This window comes from Xiphophorus couchianus, chromosome 9 (assembly GCF_001444195.1).
Source record: "Xiphophorus couchianus chromosome 9, X_couchianus-1.0, whole genome shotgun sequence".
NCBI classification, from domain to species: domain Eukaryota; kingdom Metazoa; phylum Chordata; class Actinopteri; order Cyprinodontiformes; family Poeciliidae; genus Xiphophorus; species Xiphophorus couchianus.
Window position 1 is genome coordinate 27,517,935 of NC_040236.1, and position 22,170 is coordinate 27,540,104.

The window sequence follows — 22,170 nt, forward strand, 5'->3', positions numbered from 1 at the left end:
ATTCCCTTAAAATGATTGTTCAGAGTAGCTGAGGCCTTGGAGTAATCACAGAAGGTACAGAGTATGATACTTTCAGGTCATCTTTTATAAAAAGCAAACTGATAGCTGTGTTACTGAGCATCAACACCATCAGTGTCACCATCAACCAGAGGCTTTTTCATTGAAATATCTAACCTGATATGACAGAAATAAAATAAATAAAAGGCTGACAGAGTGATCCGGGAGGCTGTTAACAATTGTTTGCTCCTAGGCGGGAGTAAGAGCAGGACAGCCGATCTGTAGATCTGATTAGAGAGGAGAGGAAGCGCCATGCTGGAATAAAAGACGAGGCTATTCTTAACTGTAAGTGATCCTCCAAAAGCCTCATAGTGTGGAAAACAGTGTGACCATCTACTGAAATTTACACTGTAATTACCTTAAATACACGGTTGGATCATTGTTGGTCAGCAAAGAACAACATCTGTTAAATAGTTAATTTTATATTTTAAAAACGGAAGATCTTTAAAGTACACTTATGATTGAACTTTTCATTTCCAGTCATTTGAATATGTGTTTTCCTGACAAAAGAGAAATGATCAGTTATTACAGCTAGAAATTATTGATCAGGTTCAAAATCTGGGTGTGATGATGGATCTAACCATTCAGAAACTCAAAGACAGTTTTCTATCATCTGAGTACATTTCCAGGATTAAAGGACTCGTCTGTTATCTTTAGTCACACTGATCACAGAAAACAGTATCTTCACAGGTCATCAGACAGCTGCAGCTGATCCAGAACGCTGCTGGTGGCATTCTGACTAAAACCAGGAAGAGAGAGCACATCACCTCAGTTTTAAAAAGAATACACTTTAAAATCACTAAATGTCTTAGCTCTAAAATACATTAAAGATCTGTTATCTGGAACAGGAATACTGATTTATTAACCTTGTAGGACAGAAGGTGCTGTTATTATAGTACTGGTCTACCAAACTCCTCAGGATATTGGCAAATGTTACTCAAGTATCTAATTTTAACTTTAAAAACAGTGAGAGTATTACACATTATCAATGTTTGCACACATACATGAAGATGTCCAGCATAGTCAGGCACCAAAGCATACATGGCAGCCATTCTGTATGTGAAGCAGCAACACAACAAGCATTAACTTAACTATTGCTCACACCTGAATGCAAAAACAAAAAATAATAATCCCTTATAACAGACCGACATGCACATAAAAATTACCTTTTCAACCTCACAAAAATGAGCAAATACTCAAGGATGATATTGGTAATATAAAGGAATGAGAAAAGGAAAGGCAGGTTGTTCACATCAGCATTTTCAACCATCAACCTGAATTAATCACACAGTCAATTTGTGAGTCTGCATTTTAATATATTGTGTGTACCTGCTAAATGTATCCCCTGATGGCTTTTAAAGTGACTGATTGAAGGTAAAAGCCATGAATGAAGAGAAACAAATGAAGGCAACAGAGGAAGAGAAGCTGAGAAAGAAAGATAAAAGAGGGCAGTGAGTTATCTACACAGAGAGGAACAAGAGGTTTTCTCTAATTGTAGCCTGGGGGCTTGTTGGGCAGACAGTCCATTACTAAGATCTTGCCAACAGGTTACCTACTTAGCACATGGGTTTAAAAATAAAAACTGTTGATGTGTCCTAAGATGCAACTCCACCTCTGACAGCATTTCATTTAAGAGCAAGTTTAGGATCTACAGAGACAAAGTTTCACCATGCAGAGGAAACACAAACAAATGCTTTACATGCAGAAGAACTTCCGTGTTTTTTTTTAAACTGAGCAATAAAGTGCTGTCCCCCCTTTAATGCCCTGTTAGATACTAATTCATACAAATTTTCTGTATTTAATTAAATTAATGAATGTTCTTATTTTCACTGTAATGAAAACATCAAAACAAAACTTGAAACATCTGTCCTAAGAATGCTTTCACCAGACTTACAGAAACATTTTCTCAAACACACAAGAATTAAATTTTTTAAAGCTTTTCAAAGACATTGTACAAAAGTATAAACTATATACAGAAAAGTAAAGACATGTTGAACAGGAAAAGTGCCGCCAACAATAATCAGGCCTTTATGTAGCAACGAGTCCCATAAATGTTAAGTAGGGAGTGGAGATGGCAACAAATCTGTTATGTTCACAAAGCAAATCTGATTTATTCATAGCAGTTTGAACGACCCGACCCCAATATTTTCTTCACCCCCAAATATCTGATTTCATCCATATGTGGTACTAAATCGAACTCGTCTCCAATAGTTTTCAAAGTTGCATCATAATTCTGCACCAGAAGAAGCCAGACGCGCTAATTCCGGACAGAAACAATGAGTGAAATAATTCTGAAAATTATGAAATTATAAAAAGAAGTCTATGTCAGTGAAGAGGATCACACCAAATCTGTTTACGCTTCCAAACAGACTTCTCCTCAGTTCAAATCAATGCTCCATAAAATGCCATTGCTATTAGTTGTGCTTCTTTTGTCTCATGATCTTGTGACAACCCTGCGGAATAAATTCAAAATCCATCTATAGACGGCAGCATCCATTATTGCTTCTGTACATATTCTGCTGCTTTGTTACATCTACATTCTTCTGCGCATCACTTTGTGGCATAAACCAGACATACAGAAGTCTGATTGCAATCACATCATACATTCTGGTATGATCATGTTTTTTCAGAGAAAAAAAAAATCCTTAAATAGACAGAGGATAAACTTAGTGTGTGATCAGAATATTTTCCTGCTACTATCAGAAATGAGAAAGAAGAAGAGATATACAAAGTGTCTAAAAAAATCAGGCTTTAAAACCTTTTGGAAGGCATACTGAAAGCACGTTAAATAAAAATGATATAATGTTGATGCACTAAAGGACATGGATGCTATAATGACACCATCTCTTTGCAGACACACCTGGCTCCAATAAAACCTCCTCGCTGCTGCTCATTTCTGTGGGTTGCAGTGAGATAATGTATTGGTGTGATATTCAGAGGACACAGCATGATAATTAAAAACTGGCTCCCCCAGAGACCTCTGTCCTTGGTCACAGGCGAAGAAGTTTCTGTAGGCTTCCCTGGAGGGTTAGCAGTGGGTGGTGCTGGTGTGCGAACAGCTGGCAGATTGCACATTCGTCTGTCTTGGTATCGCTGCAGTGGCATTTTAATTGTCTTGTTGCTTTTGCATTTCAAAAAAGGCAGGTTGGAGTTGCAGACACAATACTCAGACGGAAACTTAAAGGGCAAATTTCTCATTTTGCTTGCAGTGAAATCAGCGACAAGCAACCAGGAGAAAACATGACAACAGTGAATTAAAGGACTTTGATATGACGCTTATGCAGTTATGATTCAAGTATTTTTGCTAAACTTTCCCAAGATTAGATAAGCAGTGTTGAAGAATTAGTCACATATTGTTCATTTCAATAAAATAATAAGCTGATTTAATAGAAGAAAACATCAACACTAAGAGCTCACTTATTAAAGTGATTCACATTTCTATTTAAGCAAATAAAAAATGACACATACACATTTTGATGTTGCTTTTTGAAATGTTACAACCACAAACTTATTATTATGCCATTATCAATTTATTATTTGAAAATGGTCTAAAATAACAATCTTACTGTTCATCGCAATAATTAATGGGACAATTTAAATTTTTTATTTGCTATATTTAGCCTTTATTTTACCAGGTAAGGTGATTGAGAACAAATTCTCATTTGTTAAAGTTGACCATCATTATTTTGTTGTAAGTGCTAAGTAAAAGTAATTTTTGCTTTATTTATTTTATATGGGTTTTTTTATATTCTTTGTTTCGTTGTTATGTTGTACCTCCAAGTACATTGTACTTGTACTTGTACAACATACTTGGACATTGTACTTAAGTTACTCCACCATATTTAAGCAGCCTTTGTTCTTCGTATGCAGGTCAGTTTGTTTGAGTTCAGTTATAGGTCAGTTGACCTCAGTTGAGTTGGGCACTAATCTGTGTTATTTATACTTTTATTTATAATTATTTACCAAACTCTTCAGGGTGTATTTACAGTGAGACGTCGTTCTATAAAGTACTGGTTCCAGGAGGCTAGATGATGTCATACTATTCAGATTTTTACTTCAATTGAAATTATGGAAAATTTACATCTTTCTCTTTCACTTAATAAGTATGCCCTACTTTGTGTTTTCTGTTACATAAAATCCTTGTGATTAAAACAACAAAGTGTAATCAATTTTAAGGGGTACAATTATTTGAGCAGAACAGAAGGATGTGACTCAGCGGGATGCTAAAATTAAAAGTAATAACCAAAATGCAAAGAGTGGGGTATTAGACATTTTAGAACATTCTGTCCCTTTCCTCTGCTTTTAGTGAGACAAAATTTAGTGCAGAAAATAGAAGAGATGGCCTCCTCTCACACAAACAGAAACTCATGCACAGAGAGGTCAGTGGATAAAGTGCAGCAGCCCTGCAGGTAGCTGACATATTCTGTGTGTTGTGCTTTTTACTGGAGGATAGGAGTTGCATCTGTGTTATGTGATGGCGGAGGGGCTCGGGGCATGAGAAAAGTGAAGTGGAGGGTCAGAAACATTGTCCTGCAGAGAACACAACAAAATCCTGTTTGTTTTTAACTGTTGGAATTATGGTGCCTGCAAGTGTCTGAATCTTTTTATTGTTTGTCTGAAATACAAAACCAACATGCTGACAGCACACACCAGCTCACGGCTGCAGACTTTCTTCTCATATATAGTTGAAACCAGAAGTTTACATACACCAAATACACCAAATGTCTGAATATAAATTAGACCAAATGCCTCAAAAATTATTTCTACTTGCTAAATGCAACAATGAGAGAAAGAATATCAGCTATAAGAAATTTATTTATTAAAGCCTTCAAGATCAGAAGATTACATGGAGAGTTATTATTATCTTTTTAAACACTGAGGTAAACCCCAGATGATGATGTGATAGTTTTGGAGACGTCTGATAAGTTAACTGACACGTTTGAATTAAATGGAGGCACATCTGTGGATGTATTTTAAGGCCATAATGATCATCGTTTCATTTGGAGGAAAAATGGGAATGCTTGTACCATCCTGACCATAAAGTACGGGAATGGCAGTATCTTGCTGTGGAGCTGTTTTGCTCCAGAAGGACTTTGTACACTTCATGAAATAGATGCCATCATGAGGAAGGACCATTACGCAGAAATATTGAAGCAACATCTAAAGACAGGAAGTAAAAACTTGGGTGCAGATTTGTCTTCTAAATTTAAAATAACACTCAGCATACAGCCAAAGTGGTTTCAATGTGGCTTAAAGACAACAAAGTCTCTTTAAGTGGCCACCACGAAATCCTGATCACAATTCTACAGAGCACGTGTCAAATTCAAGGTCAGGGGGACAAATCTGGCCCGATATAGCTTTTTATGTGGCCCTCTAGACTCCGGATTCCAAACTGCATCAATCAGCCCCTTCAGGTTTTTTTGTTTCCGAAATCATGCAAAAATAAACAGATCCTTGCATTAACTGTGAGTTTAATGCAGATTTTCTGCAAAAATGGTCATACACATGAGGTTTAAGCAACTGCTAACTCCCACCTGATGGGAAGTATTTCTTACTTCTGCTGCGCTGCTGCCTCAACCTGACTTGATGTCTCTCTTTATCCAGTTTATGTAAACTTCTGGTTTCAACTGCTCCTCAGGAAGCAGAAAGTCACATGGCTCTTTATATACCAGACCCCTTGTTTTGCTTTTGTTTTATAATCTGTCACTTCCTTCTCACTTCTGATGGCAAAGAGAGTAAAACACTGCAGAGGAGGAACAAGTTACATCACAGCAGCTCAAAGTAAGTTACTGTAGTATCTATGCTGGATTTGTGTCTCACAGAGACGGGCTCAGAGTGCATGTGTGCTTCGGGATAGAAGGACAGCGAGAGGGCAGGTGAGAGGAGGAATGAGAAATGCTGAGGAGCCAAGGGGGTAATTTGACTGTCTTCTGGTATTTAATTCATCCAAAAAGACCTGAGAGGGGATTAGATAAGGTGCTTCTGCATCTGCTGGAAAAACTTCACTTCCCAGGGTCTGAAGTGAAGCAAACAATAAAAAACTAATTTGTCCTTGACTGTCTATTATCCAATCTTTGCCTCTGTAGGAAAAATGTTGCTACGAATTAATCCTAATAAAATAAACAATTACTTATTTCTCCTGAGTGGATTCAAATGTATCCTGGACTCTTTTGGTGGGATTAAGTAACAATGTTTATCAGAGAAGATAATTGACAGAGTTTAACCTAAACAATTAAGTGCTTAAAATATATTTTACTTAACTTTTTTTTTAGAGTTGGAACACTTCAATTTATTTTGTTATCATTCCAACTAATTCTTAAAACATGGCAAGTATCAGAAACAAAAAATAGCAAACATAGAATAAAATAATAAAAAAAAGGTTTGAAAATACTGTCTTATTTTACTGGAATATATTGTGAGAAAATAATGATCCAACAGGAATTATTTCAGTATTTTAGATAAGGATGTGCAGTTGCTTAGTTGGAGTATAAACTAGTGAATTTGGAGTATTTTTGAAATAATGTCTCAGAAAATGTGAAAGGTTTATGCGCTAAAAATTAATAATGTGTTCATAAAGTGGGAATAATTTTCTTTTTAAGCACATTATTGTTTTTTAATTTTCACTATGATGTTGTTGGCGATAGATCAAAACATTTTTGAGAGATTTTGCATGTTTATTATATCCCAAAATTTCATTGTTTGGAGTAAAATCTTAAAGCAAAACAGTAACTGCAATAATTATAATAATGAAGCAAATAATCATCACAAAATTATAAACTAAATAATAATAACTCAATGTATTTAAGGTAATATTTGAGTTGGAAATTATATTAGAATGCAGTTTTTATGTATTTTATCCACTTAAAAACATGTTTTCTTAATTTTCTTAACGTTAGCATTGTGGCCATATAGTTTTTAATCCAGGGGAGAGCTGCTTCCTGTTGTATTACTATATTTATGAGGGCCTGTAATATTTATGGTGTACGGGATTCCCAGCCAACACCCTTAAACAGAAAATTAACATGGTGGCATTAACCTTTCCTTCACTTAAACCAGATTAAAAATCTGACAATGAATGTGAAACCAAGCATCAGCTATTCAAAGAGTGCTCACTCTGCAATAAAGATGTACTTTGCAAGAAGACATTAGCTCTCTGGTTCAGTTTCACTGGTGCAAAGAGCATCTTAGTGCTCTGAGTCTGATACCATTTAATCATTGTGATATTAGCATGCACTTCCAGGTAGTTTCAATTGGAGGGACGTAAAGCCCTCGAATGTGTTTCTGGTTAGAGAAGAAGCTAAAATGAATATACAGATGGGGGATTTTAAAAGTGGACAACATGCTTTAAGGGGTTTCCTCTAGAAATGTTAGAACTGAAGAGTAAAAGGAGAGTTGAAATAAGATGTTTTTTACCTTTTCATACCAAAACTTTTTGAAAAACCTCTAAGTACAGCAGGCTTCCAGTGCTAAAGCCCTTCTCTATTCTGTAGTTAGAAACATTAAAACCCAATATTAGAACTTTAGAGAGCTGAATTTGATTGTCTTTTTTGATCAACTGTGAAGACCAAAATTGTGATATGTAAACTGTTTATTTATTGCACCATTGCATTTTATTTACAAATATGGAAAGAATCAGACTTTCCAACAGTATATGTTTTATTTCCAAGAAGTATTGTTATAACCAAAGAAAAATTAACCAAAACACCAACTTCTTTCATTTTTGGTGCTAAGTTTATATGCTCTTAACCAACGATTTCCTTTGTTTATTTGTAGGTTTTAGGTTAGAAGCAATCTAAAAGGTTAATTATGACTAATAAGAACCATTTCAAAGTAAAAGCTCAGCAAAGGGGTGTTATGTGATTAACCAGGTAAAATTTCATACAGTGAATTGTTGAGGTTAATGTGTTCTACACATTAACCTTGTGTTAATGCTCAGCTGGCAAGATTGTTCCAGCTGCGATGAAAACAGTAATGTACTGTCGACTCAATAGGAACTCGATGTTGAGCATAACATGAAATCAGGGCAAATTTGGACGAGTCAAGCACTTAGAAGAAATGGAAGAGAAAGCTCTTATTTTAGGTAAGTGGCCTCTAATGGAACATCAGTCCACCAAAGGCAATAGTTAGTCCAAAAGGTGAAATAAAAGTACTGACTAAAAGCAGCTGGTGGACACTGAATAATCACACATTTCTGCTATTTTATCTCCTGTTCAATCCATTTCAAAATACAATATTTGAGGAGGTAAATGTTCTTGTTCCTCCTTGATGAGCTTCTGTTTAAAAATGGAGAATGAACCAATATCTGTTCAATCACCAGGGCAATTAGGGACAAAGAGGCATTTACAAAATAAAAGAGACTCCTGTTAAGATAATGTCAAGTCCCCCGTCGCGCTCTACTGAGACTCCTAACTACACTGCAGGCTGTCTGTCAAGCATCAAATTCTGCTTTCATGATCAAGAGGGAATAAACACAAATTCATAAATTTGCATACAGAATTTAAAACCATATTACTTATGTGACTTAATTTGTCATTTGGTGTTACTTTGTTTCACTTAAACCAGTCAATCAGTGGTGAATGAGTAGCGTTCTGTTTGTCATTTCATTCTTAATGGTGGAGAAACAGTAAGTTACACTTAAAAGATAATAAAGCCATTAAATCAATTTCTCTCATATGAGCTATCAAAAAGTCCTGATACTTTCTATTGAGCAGCCAACCAACATAAAAAATTTGTTTCATTAATAATCAAATTGATATGAATTTACAAAATAAAGCTGCAGTATACTTTGTAACTTTTACAAAAAATATGTTTTTTGACATATTTGTTAAAATTGTCACCATTTTGTGAAAGTATAATATGAGACAGATAATGTGTGAAAAGACTGATCTCCTCCACCTTCTCTCAATGCTACTACTGCTGTCTGAAATAACAAAAATTACCAATCAGAGCCAGAAGGAGGGTTTTAGTGCTTTCAATCAACCTCGTGAACAGTCTGCTAAATGTTCTAATAGTGGAGAAACAACTTATTGTTAAAGTTACTGTTATCCACAGTCAACTGTGGCCTTGCTAGCTAGCTTTAGCATTCATGGTACGCTTCGTTGGAGTGAACTAGCTGTAGCGTAGCAGACAAAAGGGAAAAGGGAGGATACAAGCATGATTAACTACACTAAGACGAAAAGTTTTTGTTTATATCTTAGGTTTGTGGTGCATTTCTATCCTAAAGAACAATATATAAAACTTTTGATATTTCATAACCAGATATTGACATGCATGGAAAAATTTTACGAGAACTTCATATTATAGCAGGAAGTGTGATGGCCAACGTAAGAAATGCTTACCTTATTATTATACCGTATGAACTGATCGGTACATTATTGCGAGAGAACGCAAAAGTATTGAGAGGAAACGCAAAAGAAAAAACAAATCCTCCGTGTCCCATAAGGGGGCTCTGTAAATAATGGCCTAAGTTATGTTTTTGCTGTCAAAAGTAATTCTGGCAAAAAAAGAAGGAACAAAAAACACTCTCTTTTTTATTGCCAAAAGATAATTTAGGCAACAATGATCATGTTTGGCAACAAATGACTTAGGCCATTATTTTATTAAGGTGACTGTTAAAAAGATCCATTGAAATCCAGATTTTTCACAAGTATGATCTGAACACCTCTGAGTCTCCGTACTTCCAGCAGAAAGTTTCTGCTGTTTAACTTTCATAGAACCAGCCTCCATTTCTGCTCAGCTGATTCCACCTCCTCCGTCTCTCTCGGCTGGAAGGAGTCACTTTCTGCTCCAACAGCAGCTCTGTCTGCCAAAACTCACTGACACCGTCAGATGCAACTAACCTCTTTAAAAGCAGCTTCCACGCTGAATCCCCATTCAGTTGAATGCCGTGCAACAATGGTTCTAGCTCTGCTGAGCAAAGAGCAAGTGGAGCGCAGCTCCTACAGTGTGTTGGAGCTGGTGCTGTGCTCAGGTCGAAGTTGAAACTTGTTCAACTTTGACCACTGAGCGCTTTGCACCCATGCAGCCATTAGAGACAAGATATCTATCAAACCGCTCCAGGCCGAACAGATCAATGTGGAAACACAGTTCTCTGAATCACAGGGTCTCATCACAATTTTCTCTCCTTTATTTCATCTCTAACTCTCTGACTCACCATACAAGCTTAGCTTCTATTGTTAGTTTTAGCAGGAAAAAAATGCAGATAAAATGTGGTCATTATCTACTTGTTATTTTTGAAAATGCCAGCTCTTTTTGGCTATACTTCTCTGTGGGTGAGCAGGTCAAAATGTTACATACTCTAGCAGAACTGTAACATGATGCCAACTGACATGATGCCACCTGTCAATCAATCCAGCAGGTTTGTCAGCAACTGACCAATCAGCGGTCAATATTTGTCCCAAGGTAAACGCCCCTTAGCTTGAGGTTTATCATTAGAAATATGCTGCAGTCATAGAGATATGGTGGAAAATAATCAGAAAAAATGGCTAAATGGAACATGTACTTAAGATACGCTTTACCCAAAGCATTTAGAGGGAGGAATAGAGTTTATTGTATGTAAAAGATGGATAAATGCCTGCGGTCGACCGCGTGAGTGACTGATGTTACAAATACAACATCTTCGTACGAAGGTTTCGGTCATTGTCATATTGTACGTCTACTGGTTAAATCAAAGATTAATGCATCAAGCTGTGTGCTGTGGCTATAAATATTTGGCAAACATGATCAAAACATAGTCCAGATACCAACTATTAAGTAATTACTTACGCTCTTTTTGCAAGTGCAAAATGCGCCTGACAACTATGTCAAGAAGAACCCAAAGATGCAATAACAGAAAACATGACAGGTCAAATATTTGGAAAATTAAAAAAAATAATAATAAAATAGGTGACAAGTATCTTAGAGCAATGCCAGTTTTAAGCAACAGGATGAAGTAAAAATTTCACCATGTCATGGTACAACATCATAATGTTTAGACCCTCGGTGCTCTGGGTCTAAACCCCGAAAAGATTATATTTGCTGCATGTTCCATAAATTGTGCAATAAAACCAAAATTAAAAACACCATGATTAGACTTTAACATTGTGCCATGTTATTTAACCTTTCAAGATCCTGGTTCATTGAATGTCTTTTTGTTTCCTCCACTTGTATTTGAAAGTGAAATCTGAAGACAGCAGTCTTTGCCACAACATTAACTTGTGGGGAATTTACTTTAAACAAAAAGAAAACTCAAAAAAATGATTAATATAAAAGTTACTAAACCCGTTGGAATCCTTTTGTAAGAGAATGCTCCCCTGCACAAGACTTTAACACTTAGTTTAAAATAAATTACCTTTTCAAGTCTGTGATTGAGAACTATAATTAGGTTGAAGGAAACATTTTGCAAGCCAGTGGATGATTTGATATTTAGTTCACAAATTATTGCCCCCAGTAGAATAAAGGGTAGTAAATTCTTATCTGAGTCTTAATAGCTTCTATTATAAAAGTTGTTTGGAGCTATTAAAGACTGTAAAGGACACACCTGTCAGCTATCAAACCACAGTCTGCAGCCCACATACTCAAAGAGTCATGCAAGATGCGTGAGAGAGTCGAAGAGTGGGTGTATGAGTGTGTCCTCGTTACACCATCAAAGGCTTTTGGTAATTGCCGCGAGGCTCCGCCATCAGCACTCCGAGACAGGATCTGGCTTCCTCTCCAATTATGATTCCCCCACCTCAACAGAGGGTCAGGTGGTCCTTTCTCAATCGGGACGGAAGGAGGGAAGTGGCAGGATGGAACGGGAAAGAAAAACGTAGTCGATTGCAGGCCATTTGTGGAAATGAAAGGGAATTCCTAATATAGTCTTGGCTGTGAATACTGAGTTGGCTTGGACTGGGAGCTGCTCATTTTGGGTTGGCTGAATGGTAACTGTGACTGCAAAGCTGTCTGTTGGAAAAAAACAAAAATAAAAACGCAGATTTTGTTCCAAAAACGATTTATCTCTGAACACAGAGAAATGGCTCAAGCATTTTATATTAGTAAAAATCTGTTTTATGTAGTTATGTAGAGCAGTAAAAGTAACTTTTACATGATTCTCAAAATGTCTTAATATCTCTGTGGGTTAAAGTTGTACTGAGCATTGGACTTGTGCCTAATATCTCACTTTAAGTCTGAAGGGAACGGATTATGATGAGCTGGAAATGAAATAGCTCTTTAAAATTAAAAAAAACTACAGTAACATTAATATCAACAATGACAATGAGCATCCATGATGAATCCTAATAGTCAAGTCACATCTGTAAGAATGTGGATGGATGGAGAAAGATTCTCAGTCAGAATCCAGGCAGAAATCAAAGCATTAATATTACTTCCAGTCAGAAGAAGCATGCTGATAAAATTAAAAGATTACTTTAAAGCTAACGCTGCCAGGGGTATGAATAATCTTGGGCTTAACCATTTTCTCACTGTACTTAATATGATTCATATCCTGTCATTTTGTCACAATTTCTACTTTCTATCAGGAACACAAAATACTAGAAAACAATTAACAAGACTATTGCTTAATCCGAGTTAAAGATGATGTCTGCCGACTCAAGGCTGGGTGGAGATATGGTGGCTGCCACAGGAGCTTTAACTCTTCTGGAAAATTAATTTTGTTTTTATTTTCCCATTTCTCAAGAAGCACATTAGTGAGATCAGACATTGATGTTGGACAAGAAGTCTTCCTGTCTGCAGTCTGAACATCATGTCACATTTTATGTCCATCAATCTGACACATGCATAATAATTTTGCACCAGAAAAAGGCAGACGCAGTAAATTAAGAGTTAAACAATGGCTATAAATTATGATTATGAACTTATATAAAATATATTTGTCACTGAAGAGCATCACATCATAATCCTACCACTCTTGGCTCTGACTATATCCAAACAGACTTCTCTACAGAAACTGCAGTCAATGCTCCACAAAAGGCTGTTGGTATTAGTTGTGATTCCTTTTTTTATTTTCATTTATGTTATGATCTTGCAATGATGCTGTTGACTCCCACAGCTAAATAAACTTTAAAATCAATCCGTAGACGACTGCATCCATTGCTACTTCTGTAAACAGTGCGCTGCTGTGTTACATCAACGTTCTTCTTCTGTGCATGCGGGTTGCTTTGGGGACGTAAACCGTTCACACAGAAGTCTCACTGCAGTCACATCATTCAGGAGAATGAAAAACCACACAAAATAAGAACTTTCAGCAAAAATAAAATAAAATAACATAAAAATCAGAATTGAGAATCAAGATATGTTGTGTGACTATAGCCTAATTTACACTAAAGGTGTTTTATTGGTCAAAATTCTGTGAAAGACACAACGGTCCTTTTATGTAAAAATCCATCCACTTGAAATGCTGTGACATTCTAAGAATGAGAAAAGACAAAGTAAATTGTTTACTGTTAATTTCTTCATTTTATAGCGTTATTACCAGGATCTCTTGCTTTCTTTTTCTTTAACTGTTTCTAGAATAAAGCTCTTGATTTTGCTACAACTCTCTCAAAGCTCTATCCAACCAGTACCACTCTTGCGCTAGTCTCCAAGTTCAAGGAAATCCTTTCCAAGATATTTCAGTTCTCTACTTTGAACTATTTACCATCTCCCCTTAAAGCTTTCTTCACAAAATTATAAGATAGTTACATTCTGAAGGTTTAGAAGCTCATCTGAAGGATTTCATAGGCACATCTACAACCAGGAACAAAGCGAACTCATACAAAGTAAATATCAACAGAAGATATGATGGTTTGGAAGAGGACATACAGTACATGTCCAAGATGACGCTACATTGCAACATAAACTCATCACTCATTCGGCAATAAGGTGACATTTTAAATCTTGAGTTGCATTTTCTTACATGTTATTAAGTACTGGATATCCAGAACAGAATTTCAATGCTATATGACACATTTAATAGGCAAAAATACAAAGCTACATGCAGATTGCAATTCTCCACAACTACTCACTCCTTTAAAGAACAACTGACAATTATTTTATTCAATTATTTAGAAATAAAAATAATTTGTTTGAAATAAAAAATAATTTAATTTCAACTGATAGACTCAATTTACTTTAATTCAATAATCAATAATTAATATGTAGTTGAAATTTCTTTACTTTATGAACGAGCCACTGCGATCACAATAATTTCCAGGCTTTCACCATGGCTTCTGGCATTTGTTGCTTGTTTCTTGGGGGGTTAATCCCCTGAGTTTCCTCTCAGTAGGTAAAATGCATGCCCTATGGAGATGAGGTGTGGAGAATGACTTGCTCAGTCCAAACAGTTCTGCAGGTTCTGCAGGATACTCCAAATAATCATATTAAAAAAAAGATCGTTACATAATCAATGAAATGTGTATCTATTGTCTCATACTCATTATTGGATATAAAACACAACAACAATAAAAACATTATTCTTGTTCTCATGTTTGGAGAAAGATGTCAATAACTGCTCCTTTTGAAAATAAATGAACAAATAACGTCAACAACATAGAGTGTGTACGTCAACTATTTTTTTTAACTTTTATTTGGTTCAGCAGTAACAGCAAAACCATAGTCTTTTTGACACAGTTTCAAAATAAAAAAATATATATTGTGTAATTTAACAAACTCACCTTCTACTCAAAACAGCAGCAGCCTATAAGGTTGTTTTAACACAATTAGATGCACAAATACCTTGCTTTATCTCTTTTTGAAAAGTGAGGATCACAGCAGAGTAAAAACAAGTTACACACACTTTACATATAGTATTCCCATATACAGTATACTGTGTAAATATTTATAAACCACTTTAATAAATATCTATCACCCTCTAATTTATAGTTGTGTGCAAATGTTCCTATCAATGCACATGAAATCAAGAGGACTTGTTTACAACATGTTACAGTTTTTGACTTGCTACCACTGTGGTTTGTTCAGTGCCGTACAGAAACATTAACTTATTGTTGTTTTTTTGGGTATCTTTTTGAAATCCTTGACATACCCTGTAACAAAACAAATCATACCAGATGAAGAATAATCTGCAATTTCAGTAAACAAAGTCAATTTAGTTAACAAATGAATTGTATAAGTTTACTTTAAAAGAAACTTTTCTTTTCTGTTTATGAGATTTTACCACATCATTAAGTTTACATAGGACTGATCAGCACATTTGCTCTACCTGACCTAATTTTCACCTAAAATCCAACAGAACTAAAAAAAACTAAACAAAAAACCCCCGCATCCCATTAAAGTCAAATGACAGCGAATTATGAGGCTAGTATTTGTTGGTTCTTCCCTTTGTTATTCTTTATATAGACCAGACAGAATAGCTACACAAGGGAAATTTACCACAGAGGGACAGAGAGAAATCAAAGATTAAAAGGAACTCATAGTTTCAGTGGTTGTCACTGTAGTTATCACAAAGTCATGGCAAAGAAAGTCCAATGGTCCTTGAATATGTTCAGGGTGGTTTTAAAAACACAGCATGTCATGTTTATCATTTCTAAACATCCATTTCCTACAAAACAACCTTTTTTTAGGCACATAAGCAGAACAATGTGTAGTGCATGAAAGCTGGATAAAAACATTTTGTAGCTTCACAGAATTCACCTTTCATTATTTTAAACAGAGATAAAGGCAGTAGATCATTAAGCTACAAGAAACAAACGTTTCCAGTCACATTACGATGTACCAAATCCAGTCTTAAAAACAAAGTCACACTAACTCCTAAGAAGTCTGAATGAAATCTGCTTTTTAACATACAATGATGCAATCAGCAGCTTTAAAACAAGGAAAACACAGCGCAAGCTGCAAAGAACAGCAAATGGGCGAAACACAATCCTAAAGGGACACATGTCCTCTGTTGCTTTTCTTATTAAAGACAAAAAGAATCCCAAAAAGTACCTAACATATTAAGGCTTAAACATTGCTGTGAGAGTATGGTACTTCAATAGAGAAAAGCTCCTATTGGAAACATTGATTATATTTTACCAGGAAGCGGCTGATCAGGGCTGAAACTGGAATATTTTTGCTCTTAACCAACAGATGAGAATAAAAAGTGAATGCTGTCTTTCATTCTTTGAAGCATGCCTCCTATACCTTACAAAATCTTCCATACCCATGAACATTTATTGATTTTAACATGTTACACCTAAATCCATCCATGTATTTTTTTAGGGATATTATGTGATACACCAACACAAGGTAATGCATGGCTGTAGAGTCAATGAACGAGAATGCATACATTTTCTTTCATTTTATAAGCAGAATACTTACAGATTTAATCAAACTGGATGAGAAGGCACCTAATTAGTATGTAGGAGTATGAATACAAATGAGGTATGAGGTTTAAAGCCACATGTTCAGGTTGGATATTTGTGGACAATCTGGCCAGGATGGAAAATAGAAAATAAGTAATTAAAGAAACGCCATAAGATATTCTGCTTAAAGTTTGCAATCAGCCATGTAGAGCAAACAGCAAACATGAGGAAGAAGACTAAGGATGAACTTGGACTGCACACCATATCAACAATGACACATTGTAGGAGTAGCACTATGTTGTGGGGATGCCTTTCTTTAGCGGGGACAGCTTTTTGCAATTTATAACTCGATGAATGGAGCCAAATAAACAAATATAATCAAATTCAGGCAGGAAAAGATTTAAGAGAAGGTCAGTTAACTTAAGTTGCATCCAGACTTACAATGAGGCGCTTTCGTATGTATTGGACCAGCAAGAACAGACCTGAAATCAGTGAAGAGTCACTGGCCAGACTTGAATATTTATGTCCAGAGATACTCTCTAATCAACCTCACTGAGTTTGGGCTATTTTGCAAAGACAAAGGTGCAGAACTTGAGACTCTACTGGGAGAGACATACTCTAAAAAATTTGCAGCTCTAATTACGGCAAATTATTTCTCTATTAAATATTGACTCAGGAAGTCTGAATAAAAATGAATGCAACAATGAAAACCATGTTTCATGTTTATTTTCCTCATTTATCCACCACTTTGTGTTGGTTCCTCCCATAATTTACACTCAAGTTTATAGATGTAGCATCACAAAATATGAAAAAAGGTTTAAGAGGGTGAAATGTTTTGGCCAGGCTTTGACAAAATAGGAAAAGTAATTAAAATTAAAGCAAAGAACTACAGTTTTCTTTTTAGTTTTTTTTTTTTTTAAAACTATCAGTATCAGATTAAAAATTGTAAAACACTTTCATTTCATTATGTAGATGCGAGTTTTATCTCATTTTCAACTCCACCACCCTTTGTGTGAGGGCTTGGTGTCATCTTTCAATGATTAAAAGAAATATTAAGAAGAAAGTGTAAAAGATCAGAAAAATAAGACATAAAAAAACAAAAATGAATAATAGAGTACTGTTCAATGCACAGATCTACAACCTATGACTGTGTTCCTGCAGCCTTGAACATTTACACAAATGGGCATGTAATTTCAGATGAGATTTATCCTTACAGCAGTTTCAAAGTACATCAGATTACATTAATCTAAACCCCCACACTTTGCTGCTCCAAAATAAAATCCACTACCATCTTCAACACATCACTCTAAAACACACAAAAAACACAAGATACATCTGGGTGACTGTCCTTACATTTGGAAAAAAATGCTTTCTTTCATTTATATCTAATAATCACATTAAAAATAAATAAATCAAAAGCCTCGATGCCTTTGTTAAGGCGCTGATTTCAACAGTCAGATCAGTGGTTGAAGGAAAACAAACTAAATAACTAGAAAAATTATATTTTCCTCAATAAATAAATAGATGAATAAATAAAAAACAGTCATGATTATGTTCTTTAACATTTATCAGCTGCTCTTGTCATGGTCACTGTTTGTGTCTTTAAGTATGTCTAATGTTAATGAGGGACCTTAAACTGTATTTAAATAAACACAATCTTTGATTAAAAATCACAAGTATAAATAAAAGTTTGACAACCATTAAGGTAAAATTAGATATGGGATGTTTAATTGTTCATTTTTGGGGATGTTTGTCGTTTTGATTTTGCACTCGGCCTGACATAATGTAAAAGCCTGAGTAAGCCTCTGTGGTGCGGTATAATAAAATCCATCACAGAGAGCCCACCTCTCATTAATATTCTCGGTCTAGACACTGTACCTGTCTCCTTGAAAACCCCAGTCACCATTTTATTTTGAGCGAGTCAAGACAAAACAGAAAGGCATTTCCAGATTTTCTACTGAAAATGAACTTTTTAAGGAGAATTTTAACCCCATTAATAAAGCGGTCACTCAGATGGAGCATGAGTTTGCTCTTTTTCTCGGCTTGGGCTCTCCAAAATCCCTTTCGTCTGCACCACAGTGGCTGAAAGAGCACATAGTCTGTGACAGTCTGCGCATGCCCAAGCGAAACACACTGTTCGATAGACTGTAGATGACACAGTTGCAGAAGCTGTTGCTAATGGCTAGCCAGGTGGTGATGAATGACAAGGCAGGGATATCTAACACGTGGGAACTCTCTAGAAGAAAGTAGATTATGTAAGGAAGCCAAAGCATATAGAAAACACTTGTGATGCGGAACAGCACCATGGCGTAGCGTCGATCTGGTCCGTGCCCTCCGTGATGCCCACCGCCGTTCCCCTCCCCAGGTTCCATTTCCTGGCTGGGGAACCGGGCCCTCCGTTCGCTGATCTCCCTGTTGTGTTGTTGGCAAATGCGAAAGATGTGGTAATAGGTAAAACAGACAACAAGTGCGGCGGGTGCATAAAGAAAGCACACCACGAAGCCAGTGAATATGGCCGAGGTGGGCCAAGAGTGAGCACACCATTCAAATATATCCCCATGATATCCTGGCTTACCCCAACCAAAGAAGGAGGGCAAGAAAACCAGGCTGGAGTAAACCCAAATGATGGCGATGCAGCCTCGTAGTCGACATGGCGTCACCAGTTGGTTGTACGATAGTGGTTTAGTTATGGCTAGGTAACGATCCACACTGATGCAGGCCAAACAGGCCATTGAGACGCTCTTCAGAACAGAGATGACGTAGCTGAAAACCTGGCACGTAATTGGTTCCTGGACACCTGCTGGGTAGTGTAGCAGAGACAATGTGGGCACAAGGCAACTGAGACCAACCAGAAGGTCAGCGTAGGCCATCGTCTGGATGAAGTAGCTTGTGGTGTAGTGATGCAGCAGAGGGGCACAGTGAAACACGAAGATCACCGTCAGGTTCCCGACGATAATGAGGACCGTCAAAAGCACAATGACAACAGTCTCTAATATGCAGGCCTCCACGCCTTCCTTCAACCCCCATCCCAAAGGGCAGGAGTGGTTGGAGACCCTGCCAGAAAAGATGTCTCCATCACTGCTGTTGGCAGTGAGCGTAGGATGTGTTATCAGTTCAGAGTGGTTCATTTTCTCGGTGTAGATGAGTCAGATTTGTCGTATGCCACCCATAAGCAGACTGACTTGAAACTGGAGATCTGTCTGTGTCCCTCTGGTTTTTCACCACCCCTCAGTTCAAAAAGCGTATTATTCTCTCAAGCACACCTGTGCTTTTGCTCAGTATACCCTCACATCGCTGGGTCTCAATCAAGTGAACGGTGACTGGAGGAAATTCAGTACGGTCTCTGAAACAGCATGGCAACTTGTTTCTCTCTTCTTTCAAATTGAGCATGGCTGGTGATGGCAGTCGGTGGAATAGAAAAAATTATTCAACCAAAAGTGAAGTAGCATTAGTCCCGCTACCAGCATCGATCCCTGAGGCGAGTTTCCCTGCTGGTTTGGAGCCCCGATCTGTGGCCTCATCGCATGATTTTAATGAGAGTTGCCACCAGGAGGCTGGGGATTTTAAGTCATCACCACAGGGGCAGAGAGCACAGAAGATGTGAAGAAGGAAACCACACAAGGTTACGGGACAAAACTGAGAGTATGCTTCCTCCAGCAGATACTCTCCCAAACAAAAAAAAAAATAGCTTAGATTGTTATAAAGATTAAGGATTGGCTCTTCAGTTTAATTCAAAGTTTCAATTTGTGGTGAATAATAGAGGAGGCTTCCCTTATTTTGTCAGCGTCTGGAGCCCATGTATGCCCAGCTATTGTCCGAATCAAAACACAGACACAGGCTACAATAACAGCGGGATGTCCACAGCAGATAATGTCACAGCTCTTTCAGTGCATACGGCAGTGGGGGGAGAATCTGTTTATAAGGCATTACTAGAATTTGGTCAAACAAACCGTGTCAAAATGTCTCCGTCAAACAGAAAAGGCTTAAATCCAAAAGTATGAGCTTGCCTCTCAGAGTTACTGGACTGCAAGTTGCACAAACAAAACAAAATGCAAAAACATGCAGGATCTGATAGACGGGTTAAATGTCAGAATCCCATGGGGTTGGGTGAAAGGACACTCTAGGAGTAAGGAGAGGCCAGCTGACAAACTCAGAGCTCCACTCACTTCCACTCCTCAGAAATCCCTATGGCCACACTTGCAGAGAGGGGTCTCAGAATCAATCAGTGCACCTTTCAATTATCCCATAAACTTGTTCCTGACATAATACTTTCTCCACAAGTGCTTGATGCAACCTTGGCTTTTCTAATTACTCCTCGAAAACTGTACAGGATCCTATGCCTTTGTCTTTAAGTCCATGTCTTTCACTCTGACCAAGATCCTGGAAGTTCAACAAAAGGGGGGGAATCCACTGTAGCAGCAAACCAACAAAAAGAAAGTCCCAGTAGGAGTCCCGGTTTTTAGCGTTGGCTTTTGGAAAAAGCCCCTTTTGCCTCAGTCAAACAAGGCAATCCATGTTTTGGGATTGTTTTTTTCAACAAATAAATCCTTTGATCCTGGAATAGGGAAAATGAAAAAGCAACGCAGTTATCCAAAGCAACAAGCAAAATAAAAAAAGGATGACTGCATTGATGGAGATGAGTTAAAGCTGCAGCGAGGGAAGAGAGGGGACGAGGAGTCCCTCAGCCCTGGTGCAGTGAGGAGAGATGCTGCGACTGGCTTACACTTCCCTCCCTCCCTACACAATCTCTCTAGCTCGCACACTCAAGTTTCGCTCTCTCTCTCTTTCCACACACACACACCCAAACAAAACCCTCCCTCTTCCTCCCTGATCACCCTTCTTCCTACCCTCCTGGCTGCACCTGAGGCTCCCTGAAACATTATCCCATCTCTCAGACTGGCTTTTTTCCCCAGGGGTAAATTTAGAGACATTTCCTATTTACATATCACTTATCTCTCTTGCAGTCGATTTTCTATTAACTTACCCCCACTCCCCTTTTCCCTCCTGTTTACTCCACCTCTTTTTCCATCCCCTTTCTATTTCAGCCCAACAGGTTCCAATTTTTATTTACTTTTTCTAATATACAGAACATAAAATATACAGTAGTGAAAAATACTGAAATAGACCCATCCAAAGACCAACCTCAACTATCCTCACATTTTAATCCACGAGTCATCTAACCAAAATCCCAGCATGACTGTAGGTCCTTTAGGTTACTTCATTCACAGTACATTTAACTCAAACCTTAGCACAGTTATGTCTGCCCCTTGGTTACAGTTGTCAGGCATTTTGGCCAGTTGGGAGCATCCTCTGGCCGACAGATGATAAAAAGGATCAAGTGACAACAAATTGGCTAAGCAGCATGCCAGATGGAGGAAAAAAAGGCATTACAGACTGGAGAGCAAATCTTAACTGGGAATATTTACATTTTAATTATTACAATATGTAAGTGCATCTTAATAAATCAGAACAGAGCCAGTTGAAACGTATATATTTTTTAACACAATAATGTGGGGTCTATTAAAACGTAGGTCCATGTTGAGTGCTATAAACTTTAACTCACTCACTCCATTTAGTCTGTTCACTTGGGTTTTAGGTCAAAATTAGGTAAAATGTAATGTTGGCTAAAATGCTCTCAATAACATGTGAACTATCACTAGTATATTGACTAACATTAACACACTTCATTCAGTGTGTTAAGCTTAGCTTTTTATCAAAATTAGCTAAAATGCTAATTTTAAAATGCTAAAATTTTAAAATGCTAAAATTAGCTAAAATGCTAATTTTAGCTGCAAAGCTAACATTAGCATAAAGGCTATCACTAGGATAGTTTACCCATTAGTGATTAAACACTATT

General features: G+C 37.0%; 2 protein-coding genes and 1 long non-coding RNA gene across 3 annotated transcripts in view; all 3 read right to left on the reverse strand.

The window, feature by feature from the left end:
* The window catches only part of rabgap1l (RAB GTPase activating protein 1-like), a 118,189-nt gene that overhangs the window by 50,049 nt on the left and 45,970 nt on the right, over window positions 1-22,170 (reverse strand). The gene's annotated exons all lie outside the window — the stretch shown is intronic.
* Window positions 1,981-12,766, reverse strand: LOC114150477 (uncharacterized). The gene is made up of 3 exons (XR_003596754.1): window positions 12,719-12,766; window positions 4,604-4,609; window positions 1,981-1,993 (listed from the first exon to the last, which is right to left on the reverse strand). It is a non-coding gene; the product is annotated as an uncharacterized LOC114150477 (long non-coding RNA).
* Window positions 14,564-21,066, reverse strand: gpr52 (G protein-coupled receptor 52). The gene has a single exon (XM_028026881.1). The coding sequence runs from the start codon at window positions 19,439-19,441 to the stop codon at window positions 18,323-18,325; it is 1,119 nt and encodes a 372-aa protein (XP_027882682.1). The 5' UTR covers window positions 19,442-21,066; the 3' UTR covers window positions 14,564-18,322.